The sequence below is a fragment of the Vigna angularis genome, chromosome 1 (assembly GCF_016808095.1).
Source record: "Vigna angularis cultivar LongXiaoDou No.4 chromosome 1, ASM1680809v1, whole genome shotgun sequence".
Classification (NCBI taxonomy): domain Eukaryota; kingdom Viridiplantae; phylum Streptophyta; class Magnoliopsida; order Fabales; family Fabaceae; genus Vigna; species Vigna angularis.
In genome coordinates, this window is record NC_068970.1 from 48,988,564 (window position 1) to 49,010,798 (window position 22,235).

General features: G+C 37.0%; 1 protein-coding gene across 1 annotated transcript; it reads left to right on the plus strand.

Annotated features, from left to right (window-relative positions):
• Positions 1-1,845: 1,845 nt before the first annotated feature.
• Positions 1,846-22,221, plus strand: LOC108342395 (potassium transporter 7). Its single transcript, XM_017580171.2, has 10 exons — positions 1,846-2,431; positions 2,555-2,783; positions 2,895-3,143; positions 3,350-3,400; positions 3,806-4,066; positions 18,983-19,035; positions 19,143-19,257; positions 19,363-19,617; positions 20,353-20,875; positions 21,291-22,221. The coding sequence occupies exons 1-10, from the start codon at positions 2,168-2,170 to the stop codon at positions 21,829-21,831; spliced, it is 2,541 nt and encodes an 846-aa protein (XP_017435660.1). The 5' UTR covers positions 1,846-2,167; the 3' UTR covers positions 21,832-22,221.
• Positions 22,222-22,235: the final 14 nt, after the last annotated feature.

A 22,235-nucleotide genomic window follows, 5' to 3' on the forward strand; every position in this document is an offset into this window, starting at 1 on the left:
TTATATGAATTGACCTATGATCAAATATTATGCAAAATGAGTAAAAAAAAAGTTAGTTTGTACTTTTATATAAATGTATTTTTATATAAAATGAAACCGTCTAACTTATTCTTTATGAGATAAATGTGAGACATACCAAAAATGGGTTGAGATAATCAACATTACTAACCCTACTTTTATGTTGATAATGATTTTGTGCTAGTTCGAAACTCATTTCTTTTATATATATTTATACAGTAATCTACTTCTATTATTATTAGAGTCAATTTTAACTGAAGGAATTAACTTACAATATGAAAAAACTCTTATTTGAATGAATAAATATTGGTATTTAAATAAATTAAACTTACACATTGTTAAATAATGAGATAAATAATATATATATATATATATATATATATATATATATATATAAAGAAAAAAAATGTAACCATATATGAGTTAAGTCTAAGCTGACGTTAACAATATCTTTAGTCACTTAGACCTACCCTTCGTGATCTTCCTTTGACCAAAGTTTTACCCTATCATACCAATTTTCTCTCTTAATATATTTTAATTTTATTCCTTATGTTTTATTGTCTTTTACTTTTAAAAAAACGTTGACCTTTAAATGTTCACCTTTAAACTCGTTTAGATACGAAAAATAATATAGTTAATTTTTTAAATTTCTAAATTAGAGTTTAAAAAACAGAAGAAAAGAGAGATTCAAAATTTAGAGAAACAAAAACATTACTACTATTAAAAATAAAACCATAAGTCACAAGATCAAATGTGCCACAAATGTTTTTTTATCAATCTTTTAAGTTTTACATTTTTTTTACTTTCAATTTTATTCTCATTTTAACATTTAGGATTTAAGGTTGAACCCGACTTTCAAAATTTCTTACCACTATTACTCCTAAAAAAACATTCGAGTCACAAAAATAAAGGTGCCACCAATTTATTCTTTTATCAATCTTCTAAGTTTTACATTTTTTACTTTCAATTTTATCTCATTTTAAAAGAACCCTATTATTTATTTCTCATTTTATTGAGAATACAAACAAACAATAAATGTCTCAGTAAACAATATTAAACTAGTAATTTAATTTGAACTTACTGCACATATAGTGCACTGCATATGTAATTACTAATTTATTTAAACTATATTAATTACTTAGAACCTCTTAAATAAGATTATAAGTACTTATACCAAATCAATGTTATCAGTGTCAATATAAATAATTTAATAAAATATTAAAATAAGTGGTATAAATATTTTGTTTGATTATATTTTCTACCAATTAAAGATACCATGATTTTTAGATTAAAAATGTGTTAATTGGCCATAATTTATATTAAAAAACAATGACTTTTCCTTAATTACTGTTTAGAAAAAATAGTATTATTATAGTGCAATCTTAAACTATAGGATTGTATAAAATACTAATTCTAAGATAACCAACTGATACAGTATGACTTAAAATTATTTTTTACATGTTGAAATTCTCTTGTATAATTTATTTAAATTATAATAAAATTACTTGTAATAAAATCAAACAGATGAAAAAAAAACACATAAGGCAAAAGATGACTTTGAATTCTAAAATATAAATATAATAATCTTAAATTAAATAAATACTTTAACTTTATAATTAAGTTCTAAAATCGTAGTAATGACTTATATATCTTTCTGATCATGATTCCATTTTAATTTAAAACTAAAAACAAATTGATGTAAAGTAATATAAACTTAATTAATTTGGATTAGATGCTAGGACTACTATGGATTGATTGGATATTAATAATGAACACCACACTGTAAAAAACTATTACTTCTTTTCCCTTCCGTATTCTTCGGAAAAGTGGGAAACAACTATCACCTACCTCTCTCCTTATTTAACCAAAAAAGGTCACCTATTCCTTTAACTGATTATTCTACACAGCACTTCCAAAAGATTCACAATCAATAGAGATAGATGAAATTCTTGACACGAAAATTTTCAATTCGTGCATTGCTCCATCCACACTGATACACAGAGAGACGAAGACAGTGCACAGCCACCTCATGTTGCGGTTGTTGATTCAGTATCCCAAATACAGAATTTCAGTTACGACTAAGCACCGGATTTTGTTCCAATTCACCTCAATCAGTAATCAGTAATCATCACTACCATTTCAATTTCCCATGGCGAACCCTAAAACCAGGAGTCTTCATTCCCTGGGTGGCGAGGGCGATCCCGAATCATACGAATCACGGTGGGTTTTCCAGGAGGATGAGTATCCCTCCGAGATCGAGGAGTTCGACGCCGCAGATTTACGCCACCAGCCTATGTTTGATTCTGAGGATGAGGACAATGGCGAGCATAGACTCGTTCGCACCGGTCCGCGAATCGATTCATTTGATGTCGAAGCTCTCGAGGTTCCCGGCGCTCAGAGAAACGACTACGAGGTGATTCCGAGCTTGATTTCCCGCTTATGAAGTGTTCAATTGTGATGTATTGGTGATGCGCATTGTGTTGTGTTGTTTGCATTCTCTTATTGCTTGTCGTGGTTGATTTGTGTGTTGTTGCAGGATGTTAGTGTGGGGAAGGGGATTCTGTTGGCTTTTCAAACTCTCGGTGTTGTTTTTGGTGATGTTGGAACGAGTCCTTTGTATACGTTCAGTGTTATGTTCAGGAAGGCTCCTATTAATGGAAATGAAGATATTCTTGGAGCTTTATCACTTGTTTTGTACACTTTAATTTTGATTCCTTTACTGAAGTATGTGCTTGTTGTTCTTTGGGCCAATGATGATGGGGAAGGTATGTTAACTTGGGTGTTTTAATGAGAAATATTCGGTATTGTTTTCTGTTCTTTCTCTTTTTCACACGGGGTTCTGCACTCAAGTTTATGCTTATTTATAACCACCGCAGGTGGTACGTTTGCATTATACTCGTTGATTTGTCGAAATGCCAAGGTGAGTCTTCTTCCCAATCAGTTGCGATCGGATGCCCGAATATCGGGCTTTAGACTGAAGGTGCCATCTCCCGAGCTTGAAAGGTCTTTAAAAATCAAGGAAAGATTAGAGAATTCGCTGACTCTTAAGAAGATTCTACTATTATTAGTTCTTGCTGGTATTTCCATGGTGATAGCTAATGGGGTGGTTACGCCGGCAATGTCAGGTTGCTTAATGCTGTTGCGTCATATCTTCTATAACTTCTTTTACAATTATATTTTTTCATATTGTGTTTGACTGAAGCCAATGTCATACTTGTAATGTAATGACATCCTGTTGCTTTTGTACCTGGTCACTGTTGTTCTTCAGTATCCACTTCTTTTCTTTATTTCTTCATATTAATTCTTTCTTTATATCTTTTTCATTCTGCAGTACTATCATCTGTTAATGGTTTGAAGGTTGGGGTAGATGCAATTAAACAAGGTATCACGCTAACCTATTAACAAATTTATATTCAATAGTTATTAATTAACACTTGCATTTTAGGTTGTTATGCACAAACACAACTGGAGAACTTTGATTTCTGTCCTTCTTCTATGGAATAAATTTTTGGAGCTTTTCCTATAAAACATAGTGTTTGTGGCTGCCTTTTTGTTTATAATATTGTCTGAACTATGCTTTGGTCCTAGCATTGAACAGATTGAGTCATGTATTTGTAGAATTCTTTTGCTCTGCATGTTATTCCAACCAAAGTGTAATGGTATGGGATGAGGTTCTTAGAGTTTAGGTAATCCTGGTAGAGACTGTAGATGAATTTGGCTAAATATTGTTATTTTAGCATAATTTGAAGTTGAATTAATCTTTTCTTCTTTTTCCTCTATTATGCAGATGAAGTGGTGATGATTTCTGTTGCCTGCCTTATCGTTTTGTTCAGTGTACAGAAATATGGAACAAGTAAAGTGGGGCTTGTTGTAGGGCCTGCTTTGTTTATATGGTTTTGTTCTCTGGCGGGCATTGGTATATATAACCTTGTTAAATATGACAGCAGTGTCTTGAGGGCATTTAATCCTATTCACATATATTATTTCTTTGCAAGGAATTCAACTAAAGCATGGTATTCTCTTGGGGGCTGTATTCTGTGTGCAACTGGTAAGCACATATATGTAGGATAATGGATATGGTGTATTCAGTAATATATGTTCTGCTTCTCATGTATATTTGTGGATTCAATTCAATCCGTGTGTTTGTTTTTCTGTATTTATAAACCAATTGTTTGCATGATATTGAATGGCTAATCTCCTAGTACTCATTTGTTCTAAAGTTGAGTATAGTTGATTTGGATAGAAGTGATTTAGGTCAGTTGAATGTAATTGGTATGTGTGCCAATATTCATCTTGACCACAAATTTAACATTGGGACATGGGCACAGTGTGGGAAATTGATTATTGATGTAAAACAAGTAGGCCTTAAGTTTATGCTCGCTATCTGTCTTGATGGAACAACATGCCTAATGACTTTTATTAGAATGTGAGGTTCATTGAAGTATTAGATCTTCCTAGCTGTGGTGTGGGATAAAATTATTATATTTAACTGCTTGACTAATTGGTAACGAATTTATTTTGATAGGGTGAATAGATTAGTAATGGACAAATTCAAAAAAGCTTTGTTTAAATCCAAGAAGTTGGGAATGGATTCATTATACTCAAGCACTGTTTGACTTTGGTTGGTTCATTTCTTGTGAGGGTATACGTCTAGGAAGACCAAAATTAAATACGTCAAATGTTCATATTTGATGAACTCAATACATCATCAAGAAGTCTGATCTGCAATTGTTACTTGTACAAATAGTCATCAGTTGGGTAATTATTTTATGACAGGACTTGACAAAAAAACAGAGAAAATAAATATTTTATTTATTACAAGTATAACTATTACATTCTCAACCCCTGTATTTGTAACAATCACACTCTTTTAAAAGAGGAAATAAAATCAGCTAAAATGAATGTGTGGATTCAAGGGATATTTTATTGATAACTATAGAGATATTATGATATTTTTATTCCTATAATCCCTTATTTATAACACTTCCCATCAAGTTAGTAAATGAATATTGATCCCTTTTAAAAGAGGAAATAAAATCAGCTAAAATGAATGTGTAGATTCAAGGGATATTTTATTAATAACTATAGAGATATTATGATATTTTTATTCCTATAATCCCTTATTTATAACACTTCCCTTCATGTTAGTAAATGAATATTGATCATTCCTAACTTTCGTTAGGCACATTGGTTGTGACCACATTTTCTCGATCAATTTTAATATATTTGGTCCTATCGTGAAATTATGAGCAATGCTTTCGGGTGACTTATGATCACAGTACAATTGCACATGGATGACAACTTTTATTTTAAGGTAATCTAATATGATCTTCATCTAAAGTCCTTCACACACACCTTGAGTAGGGGTTTACAATTCAGCTTTTGCACTTGAACAAGATACTCTATCTTGCTTATTGCTTCTCTAGATGGCTAGCCTTTTTAGAATAAGCAACCTCTATTTCAAGGAAATACTTGAGTGTTTCTAGGTCTTTCATATCAAATTGGCATGTGAATTTTTCCTTTAAACCTAATTTATTTATTTCATCATCTCTTGCAATAATCATGTAATGATGTGCTTTACAAATAAAGTATGATCTCCTTGACTTTGCTTATATCTTAAGGAAACCATTTGTTAAGAAGTAGACTTTAAGCCTAACTCAACCGTACAAAACCGGTTTGTAAAGTGAGGTTTGCATCCACTTATATACTACAAATTGACTTTATCTCTAGTTGATGTGGGACTTCCAACACAATCCCCTCACGCCGAGGTATATACATCTCAAATGTGGGACTAGACATTAATGGGTGGTCTGATAGCGGGTGAAACAATATTGCCAACAACACAAATCTTGCTAGGATAGACTCTAACCTGACTTTGATACCATGTTAAGAAGTGGACTTTAAGCCTAACTCAACCCCACAAAACCAACTTGTATGGTGAGGTTTGCATCCACTTATATATTATAAATTGACCTTATCTCTAGTTGATGTGGGACTTCCAACACCATTATTTTTGTAAATCTCCTAAACTATACTGTTGGAGATTGTTTAAGACCATATGTAAGGCCCTCTTTAGGAGGCAAACCTAATCCCTTTCACTATGAGTATCAAATCAAGGTGGAATTTCCAGGTACAGTTTTTCTAAGCTTTATGAAGAAAGACATATTTCACATCCAACATGTACAAGTCCATCCAAAATGAGTTGCCAAAGAAAGAACAACTCAAACTATATTCATTTTTGGCATGGGTGAAAAAGTCTCCTCATAGTCAATTTCATAAGTTTGAGTATACTCCTTTGCAACCAATCTAGTTTTATACCTCTTTACTCCCCCATCCACCTTATGTTTTATTGTAAATATCTATTTGCACCCCACAACCTTTTTGTCTTTTGGTTTCTCAACAATCTCCCATGTCGAGTCTCTTTCCAATGCCTCCATCTCCTCTCCCATGGCTTGAGTCAAGTGCTCATTTTTCATTGAGTTTTTTAGATCAAGGTAGGCTTTGTGGCATCAATGGCAACAATAGAACTTCAATGTCTATTAGAGAGATTGTGAGTGCATATATAATGAGAAATAGGATATTTAAGACATGATCTTATTCTCTTTCTCAACTCAATGGGTAAATCCTTAGTAACATTTACCTCTTCACGGTTACCTTTAAGGTTCCACACCTCTAAGGGAGACAACTCTTCTTGCTTTAGAGAAAAAGTGGGTCGGCTTTGATATTTTTCCCATAGAATTTGAGTTCTTCTTTACTATCAAGTGATTCTATCCTACTCGTGGTAGCTCTATCACTTAAATCTAATGACAAGAAGTAGAGATCCTTTGCTTCAAGAGCTTCCTCCCTCAAGCGAAGGACATATAAAAAGGATTTTGTTTCATGATAAGTGACATCCATTGAGATAGAGACATGATGACTCTGAGGTTGATAACATTTGTGCTCTTTATGAAAACATATTTAAGAGCTATAAGATCCAATTTATTGCAATTATGATTATGAGAGTGAAGGAAAACAACACAACCAAAGACCAATAACAAGGTTGACACTAGGGGAGAAGAGTAAACAAAAGATAATATACACTTAATAGCATTGATGCCATTTAAGACACAACTTGGGAACCTGTTAATGAGATGTTAATGAGACATGTGGCAGTTAATACAACTTCTGCCTGGTATGTTTTGAGAAAAGGCATTTGGAAAAACAAAGCTCTAGCTACTTTTAGGAGATGATGATTCTTCCTTTCTGCAACTCATTTTGTTTTGTAGTTGTTGAAATATAATGTCTTTATTATAATTAATATTTATGTTAGGGTTTTGTTAGGGGCTTCCCGCCCTTTTACTTTTTAGAACTACTGTCTCCTGTAAATACAATAGTAAGTTGTATCAGATTTACTAAGTGAAAAATAAGACTTTTCAGCTTCTCTAACTCTTCAAGTTGGTATCAAGAGTCGAACCTCTTTGTCTTCCTCGTCTATCATCATCGAAGCCGTCGTCTCTTTGTCATTTCTCTGTCATTTCTGCCGTTGCTCTGCTGTCCGTAGTTTGCTCCGCTGTCCGCAGACAGTTCGCTCCGCTGTCGCAGTTTGTCCGCTGTACGCAGTTTGCTCCGCTGTCTGCAGTTTGCTCCGCTGTCTGCAGTTCGCTCTGTTGTCCGCGTCGCCGTAGTGTGTTTTGGTTCTTGTTCTCCGTTTCGTTGGCTTGGGCTCATACCTAGGGTTTCCTCCCTCACGTTATTTGAAACCCTGAGTCCCATTTCTTCTTACAGTTTTAAAATGGGCTCTTCTATTGGAATTAATTCCTCTAATATTTGGGGACCAAGTCGTGTTACTTCTTTTGATTTTAATTATTTTGTAACCTTCATTGATGAATTCTCTCGATGTACTTGGGTTTAATTAATGAAAAAGAGATATGAACTTTTGCAATATTTGTGTCCTTTTTTAATGAAATTAAGAACCAATTTGGAAAGACAATTAAAATCCTCAGAAGTGATAATGCTAAGGAATATTTTTCTGTAGCATTTTCTTCATTCCTATCTTCCCAAGGAATTTTACACCAGTCAACATGTTCACACACTTCACAACAAAATGGCATTGCAAAGAGAAAGAATAGACATCTCATTGAAACTGCACGCTCCCTGATGTTGAATACCAATGTTCCTGTTCATCATTAGGGTGATGCAGTCCTCACTGCCTGTTTTCTGATCAATAGGATGCCTTCTTCATAAAGTCCCTCACTCTGTCATTTTTCCAAATGACCCTCTATACCATGTCTCCTTGTATATTTGGATGTACTTGTTTTGTTCATAATGTTTCTCCAGGTCTTGATAAACGCTCTGCAAAAGCTATTAAGTGTGTCTTTTTGGGATACTCTCGTCTTCAGAAAGGGTATAAATGTTATTTTCCCTCAACCAAGAGGTATTATATGTCTGCTGATGTCACATTCTTTGAGGATACACCTTTTTTTCTTGTCCTCCATGGAGGACCGTTGATTTGTTCAACAAATGTTTCCTCTACCATCATGTGATCCCTCCTTGGTTAATCCTGCTTCTTTACCTCAAACTCAAAATGCAAATGACATTGTTCCTCCACCTCTTCTCACATATCAGCGTCGAACACAATCTCAAACTCAGAACACCGAAGATCCTCGAGACTCAGATCCTCCTCCATCAGATTCCCAAACCATGGATCATTCATCCTCCTCACCCTCTCTTGACTTAGATAATAATTAGCCTATTGCCCTTCGGAAAGGTATTCGCTCTACTCATAATCCTTATCCTGTTTATAATTTTTTGAGTTATCATCCTTTGTCTCCTCCATATTTCTCTTTTGTTTCCTCCTTATCTTCCAAAAAGGTTCCTAATAATGTTTGTTAGGATATTTATCCTATTTTATCATCATTATAGTGTGTCAAGGGTTACCCTATTTATCATGTACTTGTGTATCAATTTATTCTTATAAATAGAAGATTGTGAGAGGGATCAATTAAGCCCTCTAGAATTATTTTACAGTTTCAATCTTAAGTTGGTATCAGAGCGGGTCGATCCCGCTCTGGTTTCTGTCTCGTAATATATATCTGTCCGGCGCCACAGTTCTTTGTCGCCCGCCGCTGCCCGCTCCTGCCCGCCGCCGGCCACCGTCAACCGTCGGCCACCGTCGTCCGTCTCCGGCCACCGTCCGGCCACCGTCGCCGGCCACCGCCCGCCGTTGCCGGCCACCGTCGTCCATCACTGTCACAGTCTCCTTCGTCTAAACCCTTAGGGTTTTCTTGTTTTTCGTTAGTACTATTCGTCTTCTTCAGAAATGGCGTCTGGCAATACTCTTTCCTTCTCTGGAAGTCCATCAATTACCTCCGAGAAGCTAAATGGAAAAAATTATCTATCATGGTCTGCTGCCGTTGAAATGTGGTTCCTTGGCCAAGGGCATTATGACCACCTTGAGCGAGATGGAAGCCATGTGCCTACTGAAAAAGTTGATCAGTGGAAACAAGCAGATTTCCAGTTGTGTGCCCTGTTATGGCAATCAGTGGAACCCAAACTTTTTGTATCTTTGAGGGCTTTCAAAACTTGTCACTCCTTTTGGAAGAAAGCCCAAAGCATTTATGCCAACGATATTCAACGTCTCTATGACACTACGAATAAACTTGCATCTCTTAAAATGGCAGACCATGATATGGTGTCCTTCATGGCTGAAGCCCAATCTGCTGTCGAAGAACTTAGGATGTTTTTGGAAGTAGATCCATTAGAGGATATAAAAAAGAAACTAGACAAATTCTACATGGTGTTGATCCTTCGTGCCCTACATCCCGATTTTGATCATCTCAGAGATCAACTTCTAACTAGTCATGAGGTCCCCTCTATGGAAACATTGACCACTCGCCTTCTGCGTGTCCCGGTATCTCAAACTCAAGAAGCGCATGAACTAGTGGAACCATCTGTCATGGTTGCCACACGAGGAAGAGGAGGACGTGGCACTAGAGGAGGAGGACGAGGAGGTCGGGGAGGTACTCAATGCACATATTGTAAAAGGATGGGTCATACTCAAGAGAATTGCTACTCCTTACATGGTTTCCCTTCCAAAACCGCCAATATTTCGAAGACTGAAACTTCCACTTCGAAAACTGAAACCTCCACTTCTATGTTTTCTGAGGATGAATATCAAGAGTATTTAAGGTTAAAGTCTAACAGCTTGGCACAACCATCTCAATCTCCCAATACATCAACAGCTTGCGTTTCTCAATCTATGGAATGTCAAAATTCATGGGTAATTGATTCAGGTGCTTCTGATCACATTTCTGGTAATACCTCTTTGTTCTCATCTATTTCCTTTCGAGAAAAACCTCATTTCATAACCCTTGCAAATGGATCTAAAACTTCTTCCAAAGGAGTCGGTCATGTTTCTTTGTCTCCCTCCCTCAATCTCAACTCAGTCCTTTTTGTCCCTAATTGTCCTTTTAATTTAATTTCCTTAAGCCAGTTGACTAAAATGTTAAATTGTTCAATAACCTTTGATCATAAATCTTTTGTTATACAGGAGCGTGGTTCGGGGAGACAGATTGGAGAAGGATATGAAGCTGGCGGATTATACCATTTTGGATCTCGTCCAAGGGTGTCTTGTGTTGCTGCTCCTAATCCTAAAGTGCTACATGATCGACTTGGCCATCCTCATTTGTCCAAATTAAAAAAGATGTGTCCTGAACTTAGTGGTCTCCAAACCTTAGAATGTGAGTCATGTCAATTAGGAAAACATGTTAGATCTTCCTTTCCTAAAAGGTCTCAATCAATATGTAATTCTAGTTTTTCCATCATCCATTCTGATATATGGGGACCTAGTCGTATCTCCTCCTTTGGTTTTAGATATTTTGTTACCTTTATTGATGAATATTCAAGATGTACTTGGGTTTATCTTATGAAAAATCGTTCTGAATTGTTAGCTATCTTTACATCCTTTTTGAATGAAATCAAGAATCAATTTGGTCAAGTAATCAAAATATTAAGAAGTGATAATGCAAAAGAGTATTTCTCATCCTCCTTTTCTGCCATCTTGAGTTCCCATGGTATCTTACATCAGTCTACTTGTCCTCATACACCACAGCAAAATGGTATAGCAGAACGAAAAAATAGACACTTGGTTGAAACTGCTCGTACCCTTTTGCTTGGTGCCCATATTCCTGTCCATCACTGGGGGGATGCCATCTTAACTGCATGTTATCTTATTAATAGGATGCCCTCCTCCTCTCTTGATAATAAAGTCCCTTTCTCCATTTTGTTTCCTAATGATCCTCTCTTTCATACATCTCCCCGAGTGTTTGGCTGTGTATGTTTTGTTCATGACATGTCTCCAGGTCTAGACAAACTCTCCGCTCGCGCTCTCAAATGTGTCTTCTTAGGCTATTCTCGACTTCAAAAAGGATATCGGTGTTACTCTCCTGAAACTAAGAAGTATTACATGTCTGCCAATGTCACATTCTTTGAACAGACTCCTTACTTCTCTCCATCTGTTCAGGATGTTTCTATCCTCCAGCAGGTCCTTCCTATTCCAATGGCTGAGTCAAATAGCTCCACTGTCTCTGTCATTCCCAGTCATGATCACAATCCTTCTACACCTGTTTCTCCACATACTGAGATCATCCCACACAGGGCCCCAATGGATAGTCCACCTCCCCAAGACAATGGTGAATCTCCTACTTCAGATTCTTCTCCCTCGTCACCTCCTCCCACGCCTCCTGGTGTAAATGATTCAGCATGGCCTATTGCCCTCAGAAAAGGTACTCGTTCCACTCGGAACCCTCATCCCATTTATAATTTTCTAAGCTATCATCGATTGTCGCCCTCCTATTTTTCTCTTTTATCCTCAGTGTCCTCTGTTGTTATACCCAAGAATGTGAAAGAAGCACTTGATCATCCTGGATGGCGACAAGCTATGATTGCAGAAATGCAAGCTCTTGACCACAGTAATACTTGGGAGCTGGTGCCCCTTCCCCCAGGAAAAAAGGCGGTTGGTTGTCGATGGGTGTATGCAGTTAAAGTTGGCCCTGATGGTGAAATTGATCGGCTCAAAGCTCGGCTTGTTGCAAAAGGTTACACTCAGGTTTATGGTCTTGATTATTGTGACACTTTCTCTCCTGTAGCCAAGATGACTACTATTCGTCTCTTCTTTGCCATGGCAGCCATTCGTCACTGGTCACTTCATCAATTGGATATCAAGAATGCCTTCCTACATGGTGATCTTGAGGAAGAAGTTTATATGGAGCAACCTCCAGGGTTTGTTGCTCAGGGGGAGTCTGGTATAGTATGCAAATTGCATCGATCTCTATATGGCCTCAAGCAATCCCCACGTGCTTGGTTTGGAAAGTTTAGCTCCATTGTTCAAAAATTTGGGCTAAAACGCAGTGAAGCAGACCATTCAGTTTTTTATTGTCATTCTTCTCTCGGGAAATGTGTTTACTTAATAGTATATGTTGATGATATTGTCATTACAGGAAATGATGCTGTTGGAATATCTCAACTAAAAGAGTACTTGTGTAGACATTTTCAAACCAAGGATCTTGGAAGTCTCAAATATTTCTTAGGCATTGAAGTAGCGCAATCAAAAGATGGAGTTGTAATCTCCCAAAGGAAGTATGCTCTTGATATATTACAAGAAACAGGCATGATTGATTGTAGACCGGTAGACAGTCCCATGGACCCAAACCAGAAATTAAGGACAGAAGAAGGTGAATTATTCTCCGATCCAGAGAGGTATAGGAGGCTGGTTGGCAAACTGATTTATCTCACTATTACAAGGCCAGATCTATCCTTTGCAGTTGGAGTGGTTAGTCAGTTCATGCAGGCTCCATGTATTGACCATTGGAATGCTCTCATTCGCATTCTAAGGTATGTAAAGAAGGCTCCCGGGCAAGGATTGTTATATGAAGATAAAGGAAGCATTCATGTCTCTGGGTATTGTGATGCAGATTGGGCAGGTTCACCTATTGATAGACGGTCTACAACAGGATATTGTGTTTTTCTGGGAGGAAACATTATTTCATGGAAAAGTAAGAAACAGAATGTAGTAGCTCGATCAACCGCGGAAGCCGAGTATAGGGCAATGGCATCACTAACATGTGAACTTATATGGGTGAAACAATTCCTTCAAGAGGTTAAATTTTGTGACATCCATACTATGAAGATGTATTGCGACAATCAAGCTGCTCTCCACATTGCATCAAATCCAGTGTTTCACGAGAGGACTAAACATATAGAAATTGATTGTCATTTTGTTCGTGAAAAGTTGTTGACCAAAGAAATATGTACTGAGTTTATTGGGTCAAACGATCAACTCGCAGATGTATTGACCAAGTCATTAAGGGGTCCTCGGATTGAGTTTATTTGTTCCAAGCTTGGTACATACAATTTGTATGCTCCAGCTTGAGGGGGAGTGTTAGGATATTTATCCTATTTTATCATCATTATAGTGTGTCAAGGGTTACCCTATTTATCATGTACTTGTGTATCAATTTATTCTTATAAATAGAAGATTGTGAGAGGGATCAATTAAGCCCTCTAGAATTATTTTACAGTTTCAATCTTAAGTATGTTCATGATGCACTTGGTCATCCTGGATGGTGACTGTGAGAAATAAAGAAGATTGGGAGAAAATATCCCTTGTGTGTTTAGACTACACATAGGGTAGTTTATTTATATTGTAAGATATGGGCCAATGCCCTTAATACAGAATAGACTAAGCCCAAATAACAAAGACACACATCTTAACATCTAACAGTGACAAATCATTGATGAAATCCAGGCACTTGGGACCTTGTTCCTCTTCCTCTTGGTAAGAAGCCTGTTGGTTGTAGATGGGTTTATGCTATTAAGGTTGGTCCTACTGGTGCAATCGATCGTCTCGAAACTTGTTTGGTAGCTAAGGGGTATACTCAAGTCTATGGCCTCGACTATTGTGATACCTTTTCTCCTATGGCCAAAACCAGTACTGTTTGTATTTTTCTTGCTATGGCTACCATTCGTCAATGGCCCCTTTACCAGTTGGACATTAAAAATGCTTTTCTTCATGGTGATCTAGAAGAAGAGATATACATGGAGCAACCTCCTAGGTTTGTTGCTCAGGGGGAGTATGGGTTAGTTTGTAAATTACATCGTTCCCTTTATGGCTTGAAGCAATCACCTCGAGCTTGGTATGGTAAATTTAGTCGGGTTGTGCAGAATTTTGGATTGAAACGATGTGAGGCGGATCATTCAGTATTTTATGGTCTCTCTTCTCCTAATAAATGTGTTTATCTTATGGTTTATGTTGATGATATTGTCATTACAGGAAATGACGTCACTAGAATTGCTCAATTAAAGAATCATTTGTTCAACCACTTTCAGACCAAAGATCTGGGTCGGCTAAAATATTTCCTTGGTATTGAAGTGGCACAATCAAAGGAAGGTGTCATCATTTCACAAAGAAAATATGCTCTTGATATTTTGGAGGAAACAGGCCTGACAAATTGCAAGCCCATTGATAGTCCTATGGACTCAAATCAAAAGTTAATGAAAGACCAAGGTGAACTTTTCTCAGACCCAGAGAGATATAGAAGGCTAGTTGGAAAACTCATCTATCTTACCATAGCAAGACCTGATCTTTCTTATCCGGTGGGAGTTGAGTTAATTTATGCAAAATCCACATGTTGATGATCATTGGAATGTAGTGATTCGCATTCTCAGATATGTAAAAGGGAACCCAAGACAAAGATTGTTGTATGAGGGCAAGGGAAACACTTGAGTTGAAGGATATTGTGATGCAGAATGGGCTGGTTGTCCAATTGACAGAAGATCTACCAGAGGATATTGTGTTTTACTTGGAGGGAACCTTGTATCTTGGAAAAGTAAGAAACAAAGTGTTGTTGCTCGATCTAGTGCTGAAGCTGAGTATCGATCTATGGCTCTAACTACATGTGAGCTTGTGTGGATTAGACAACTCCTTGAAGAGTTGAAATTTTGTGAAAATAAGCTGATGAAGTTGGATATTGTGTTTTACTTGGAGGGAACCTTGTATCCTGGAAAAGTAAGAAATAAAGTGTTGTTGCTCGATCTAGTGCTGAAGTTGAGTATCGATCTATGGCTCTAACTACATGTGAGCTTGTGTGGATTAGACAACTCCTTCAAGAGTTGAAATTTTGTGAAAATAAGCTGATGTGGCAATCAAGCCACCCTTCACATTGCCTCCAACCCAGTGTTTCATGAAAGAACAAACACATAGAGATTGATTGTCATTTTATTAGATAGAAGTTGTTGTCAAAGGATCTTGTTACTGAGTTTGTCAACTCTAATGAACAACTCGCAAACATTCTGACCAAATCTCTAAGGGGACCTAGAATTGAATTTATATGTTCCAAACTTGTTGCATATGATCTATATGCTCCAGCTTTAGGGAGAGTGTGGAAATATAATGTCTTTATTATTATTAATATTTATGTTAGGGTTTTGTTAGGGGCTTCCCGTCCTTTTACTTTTTAGAACTACTATCTCCTATAAATACAATAGTAAGTTGTATCAGATTTACTAAGTGAAAAATAAGACTTTTCAGCTTCTCTAACTCTCCAAGTGTAGTGTTAACACATATTTTTCTCAATACATGATAGGTTCCTAAACTTGAAACCTAATCAAGAACTCCCTCACAGTCTCTCACACCCAGAAAACAGAGAGAAATATATGGTGAATTGTGTATTATTAACAGAAAAAATAGTGTGTGTATACAAGATCCAAAGGCATAACCCTCTTCACAAGTCAATGGCCTGTTAACAAACAATGTACTCAAAAACTACCTTCTAACTATCCAAACAATCTATTTATACAATTCCTCTACCTTCTATCCTAATCCCATTTCCCATTATACCCTTATATCCCAAATACCCTATATCCTAACATTACACCCCCCTCAGAACAATCTTGTCCTCAAGGTTGGAACCGGAAAGCTCGATCTCATGGCTCCTCTTCATCAACCTGTTACCATATGAAGGGAACCCACTGGATGATGCCCTCTAATTCAGGTCTGGAGGCTTGGGTGGTGGCCATTTCTCCTCCAATGACTTCCATTCTTCCTCTTTCCTTCTTATCACCCCCGAATTCCACACCAAGGTCCACGGTTCTACTTCCTTTATTTTTAACAAAGCTTCTGGCTCCACCCACCTTCTAGCTAGTGTTGGATCCCCCTTGCTGAATACCTTCTTCCCTCTTTGATTGAACACCCTAGTCAATACCGTTCGGTTTCGTCCAATAATGGTCAACACCGTTCGGTTCCGTCCTATATTGGTCAACACCGTTCGGTTTCATTCTATAATGGCCGATACCGTTCGGTTTCTTCCTATAATGTGGACCACCGTTCGGTTTCGTCTTTTAATGGTCAATACCGTTCGGTCCCCTATCGAACATTGCAACTTCATTGCTTTTGGATGAATAGGGCCTCCAGTCGAGAGAGTGGACAACTCCGTCTGCTTCAGGTCTAATTTTGTCTCGGACCGCTCGGCAACCTCACCTGGGATATTGCGCTCGACCTCGGACCGCTCGGCAACACTTGATCTACCGTTTGGTTCCTTCCCGCTAACTTCAACCGTTCGGTCCGTGTTGGTTTTCTTCCTCTGCTCATCCCCCAAGCTCATCTGGTACGGTTGGGTATCCTCCATGGGTAAACCCCGATCCTCTACTAGGACCTTGCCTATGAAACTATGGCTGGCTCCTCGCATTCGTCCCCCAAATGACTCGTCTTCTGACCCGCGACCCGCCAAAATCTTGAGGTCTTGTACAGACTCGTCCACCGTCCCTTTTTGTTTGGATGCCGCCAAACGCTCAATGATGGTTCCAAACCGTATCACCAGGGCTTCCTTCAAACCATTCCAAGAACGATTCTTGGCTTTCTCCTTCCAGGCTCTGAACCAGTAACCCACGCTTCCCTCCATGCTAATGGCTGCCCGGCGCACCTTTTCTTCCTCCTTCACCCCCTGGGTCTCAAAAACTGTCTCCGCCCTAGCAATCCACCCCATTGCATCAAACCCTTCGAAAACAGGTAAATATACTCTCCTCTCCCCGCTGGGTTGCACTTCATGGCGTTCATCCCCTCTCTCCCCTTCCTCTTCCTTTTGTCGGTCCCAATGTTGGTCGTCCTGGTTGTGGCCTCGACCACCCAACATCCTTATGATTTCTTGCAAATTTTGGCGTATTGTAGTATAATCTTGGCGTATTGCAACATAATCTTGGCATATTGCTACATAATCTGATTGCAGCTCCCTTGTCTGCACCGTCATTCTATCAACCGCAATTTCTTTCACCCTCATCCGATTCTGGCGGCGTCTCGATCCGGCAGGTCGGACCAATTGTTAGGTTCTTAAACTGGGAACCTAATCAAGAACTCCCTCACAATCTCTCACACCCAGAAAACAGAGAGAAATATATGGTGAATTGTGTATTATTAATAGAAAAAATAGTGTGTGTATACAAGATCCAGAGGCATAACCCTCTTCACAGGTCAATGGCCTGTTAACAAACAATGTACTTAAAAACTACCTTCTAACTATCCAAACAATCTATTTATACAATTCCTCTACCTTCTATCCTAATCCCATTTCCTATTATACCCTTATATCCCAAATACCCTATATCCTAACAATACATCTCTCAGGTCTCACACTATTAGCCTTGATGTGTGTATAATATGGTGGTAAGTGACCCTTTCAATGAATGAAGGATAGATTTTGGTACTATCTTAGACTTTGAGTTTAAACCTAAATCAAACCCTCAAAATTGGTTTGTGAGGTGACATTTGTGCCCCTCTTTTATATTTTATTTTAGCTATACCACTGGTGGATATGAGATCTCCAACAATTCTAAAATGTAAAAGTGGTATCTTTGGTTTAGACTTCTTTATTTTAGATATGGAGTACTTGCTTAGTGAACTTGGAAGCTATACTCAAGGTGGTCAGTTTAGAATGTCGATTGAAAATGTGGTAGTGGAAGGGTCCGACACCTGTAAAAGGTCTATCCCCTCACTTGATAAGACTTCCAATGATAGAATGAACTGAAAACTAAGATGCATTGGAACTGTTAGAATCCTAAATGCTTACTGAAACAAAATTTTATCTAGAAAAACATCACTAGGTCTATTTTATTGATAACTCTTAAGAAAGGGGAATTTAACCCTAACTGAACTTCAGAAAATTGGTTTGAAATGTAAGGTTTGCATCTACTTACATGTTTTAATTCGACCATATCTCTAGTCGGTTTAGGATGTCTTATGTGAATTTGAATTTTCTTTTGTTTTTTCTTATATATATACATATATATATATATATGTGTGTGTGTGTGTATGTACACACATATATATATTATAAATAGACCATATCTTTAGTCAATGTTGGATCTCCGGCACACCACCCCACACTAAGGACTAGACATCTAGAGTGTGATACTAGAGGGGAGCCTAATTGAAGGTAATATGGTAGGTCTAACAAACTTGATTATGTTAAGACTTTGAATGACTTTTATACCTTTTTAAAAAAAGTGAAATTTAAGCTTAACTCAAATATAAAACTGACTTGCGAGGTGAGGTTTACACCCATCTATATACTATAATTTGGCTATATTACTAGCTTAAATGATCATACCAATTGCGAGGTGAGGATCTGCAACAATATTAATCATACCAATTACATTCTCATCATCTCTGCTTTTGTAATAATCAAATCCTTTAAAAAAAGGAAATAAAAATATGCTTAAATGAATAGGGAGATTTTGAAGATATTTTTTCCTAATATTGTGGAAATATTGGGATTATTTTTATCCTAATAATATGCTATCTACAACATTATCCCTGCCTTTTGAAACCAATCTCTTGTTATTGTAATGTGGTGAATAAGCAATTTGCATTTTGGAATTGCTAAGGTACATATTATTTTGAACTGTTGATTAACATTGTTACTGGATCTTGTTATAGGCTCGGAGGCAATGTTTGCAGATCTTTGCTATTTCCCTGTGCGGTCAGTTCAGGTAATGAATGCTGACTATGTTATAACTGACAGCTTATGTTTCCATTATTGTACTTTCTGTATCTTATAAGCTAATATCTGATGAGACCGATGGTGGTTTTTTTGTAGCTTACATTTGTATTTCTTGTTTTACCGTGCCTACTGTTGGGATATTTGGGTCAAGCTGCATACCTTATGGAAAACCATGCTGATGCTGGCAATGCTTTCTATTCTTCTGTTCCAAGTAAGTTTAGTCTACTTGGTTTCTGTACTAGTGTTTATCAACATTTCCAGTGACATTTCTTTGCACTTTATAGAACCTTCATCTAAGACTATTTTGTGTCTGCAGGTGGGGCATTCTGGCCAACATTCCTCATTGCTAACATTGCTGCATTAATTGCAAGTCGGGCTATGACAACAGCCACATTTTCTTGTATAAAACAGTCTGCTGCACTTGGTTGTTTCCCTCGTCTTAAAATAGTTCATACCTCTCGGAAATTTATGGGACAGATCTATATCCCTGTCATAAACTGGTTTCTCTTGACTGTTTCTTTGGTGTTTGTCTGTACTATATCCAGCCTTGATGAGATTGGAAATGCATATGGTAATGATTTTGTTTCAATTTCTCTATTTTTATTTCTAGATAATTTTGTCATTTTTGTCAGCGTATTCACATGACATGTCAAATTTTAAATCATGTTACTTTTTTTATGGGATCAATGCATATTGATACTGATTGGAAAGACATTGAGTTTCTCTCTTATAATCACACTTGGAAGAATAACAAAACTGGAGGTCGAGCCTTGACCAAATTTTCTTTAAGAAACCTTTAAAGCGTATAAAATAAAACCATTATTTGTGCAGTTTTACAAGTACTGACTTTATTTTCAGAAAAAAATGACATTCTGTATAAATATAGATATAATTATCTTGCACTCACAGCATTTTTAAGAGGTGGTGGTTATCATTTTATTCCAAATGGATGTGGTCAAACAGGCAGGTTACCGGTTTTCAAGGTTAGGTCATGTCAAAAGCTTCAAAAAGGGCTTTACCCACACCAACTGATTTGGAATCAAACAAAAAAGATGTGGTGTTTGGTCCTAGTGGTCGAACTAACCTTCATTGGAAAGTGGCAGTCTACTTCAGAACAAGCTTTCACCTTACTTGTAAATTTGTAAAATGAATACATCAATAATAATTTGATTCTTACTGGAAGGAGGGAGTTAATCTTTCGTTGATTTTTATACACTGAATTTACCTTTGTTATTATTTTACTATACTACATAAAATTATATAAAATACAAATTTGTTTTCAGCTTGTTCCTTTGTCTTCTTTCAGGCATTGCTGAGCTGGGTGTGATGATGATGACCACTATTTTAGTAACTCTTGTTATGCTTCTTATATGGCAGATTCACATCATTGTAGTGCTGATTTTTGCAGTAGTCTTCCTGGGATTGGAGTTGACTTTCTTTTCATCAGTTTTGTGGAGTGTAACAGATGGAAGTTGGATCATATTGGTCTTTGCAGTATTAATGTTTTTTATAATGTTTGTATGGAATTATGGCAGCAAGCTCAAATATGAAACTGAAGTAAAGCAAAAACTGTCAATGGATTTGATGCGAGAATTAAGCTGTAATCTTGGGACAATACGAGCTCCTGGAATCGGTTTGCTCTATAATGAGTTGGTGAAAGGAATTCCAGGCATTTTTGGCCATTTTCTAACCACGCTTCCAGCTATACACTCTATGATTATATTAGTGAGTATTAAATATGTTCCAGTTCCTATGGTTCCCCAAAGTGAAAGGTTTCTTTTTCGGCGAGTTTGTCAGAGAAGCTATCATATATTTCGCTGCATTGCCAGGTAATAAATAAGCTAAATATTTTACATTTTGGGATATTTGTGCGTTTTTCATCTGTATTGGATCAGTGAAAGTGTTATCTTTTAAAAAGCCAAATAGGTTGTGAAAAAGAAGTCCTACATACATGTTACTTTTGGAATTGTGCTATAGCTTTACTTGAAATCTCAAGGAAAATAGTCAATAATACAAGGAAAAGTCTCGATGATGTGATTGTTGGTAAAGTATTTAGTTCAGGACAATTGATAAGTTGCTAATTTGAGTTAATCAATGGTTGCTCTTTAGCCACTTTTCAATAGTCATAAACAGGATTACTTTTTACTATATTTTTTGTATATTTTCCTGGAATATATACTTTAATTAAAGTTTCATTTTTCTCAATTCTATAAGCCGGATCAGAACATTTTACATTTTCAACAGGTATGGTTACAAAGATGTTCGAAAAGAAAATCACCAGACTTTTGAGCAACTGTTGATGGAAAGCCTAGAGAAGTTTATACGTCGTGAAGCTCAGGAGAGGTCACTCGAGAGTGATGGGGATGATGATTCTGATTCTGAGGATGAGTACTCTGGTTCTAGGGTTCTCATAGCTCCCAATGGGAGTGTTTATTCTCTTGGCGTCCCTCTTCTGGCTGATTTTATTGATACAAACATACCCATACCCAATTTGGAAGCAAGCACATCTGAGGATGCAAACCCTGAATCTCCTAAGCCCCCAGTGCTTGATGCTGAGCAGAGTCTTGAGAGAGAATTATCTTTTATACGCAAGGCTAAAGAATCTGGAGTGGTTTACCTTCTTGGTCATGGGGATATAAGGGCTAGGAAAGACTCATGGTTTATCAAGAAGCTAATTATAAATTATTTTTATTCTTTTCTGAGAAAGAACTGCCGGAGGGGGATCACAAATTTAAGTGTACCCCATTCACATTTGATGCAGGTTGGCATGACCTACATGGTTTAACCATCAATTTTCCGACCCCAAAATTTGACAGGTAATTTGAAATTATAATTTGGTAGCAGTGAGTTGGTCTTGGAAAGGTCTCATTTTGCAGTTATAGTTGCATGATCGTAACTTTTTTGGGTCCTCAAATTGCTATGTATCTTTCTAGCTCATAATCTGGATCCTGTTCCAATGTTTTTTATGGTTGTGAGCTTGGATTGTAGATATATGGAAATGACATAGCTATGAGCAAAAAATAGAAAAGAAAAGAAAAAGAAGATAAATGTAGAATTGTCATTACAAAAAAGAAACTGTAGGCTGTTATGTACACATATCGTGGATGTGCCAAATTCCACCTGAACACGAATTTTGTACTATCTAAAGACAGATTTCTGTAGTTTGCGTTAGCTATTTACCTGATCTCA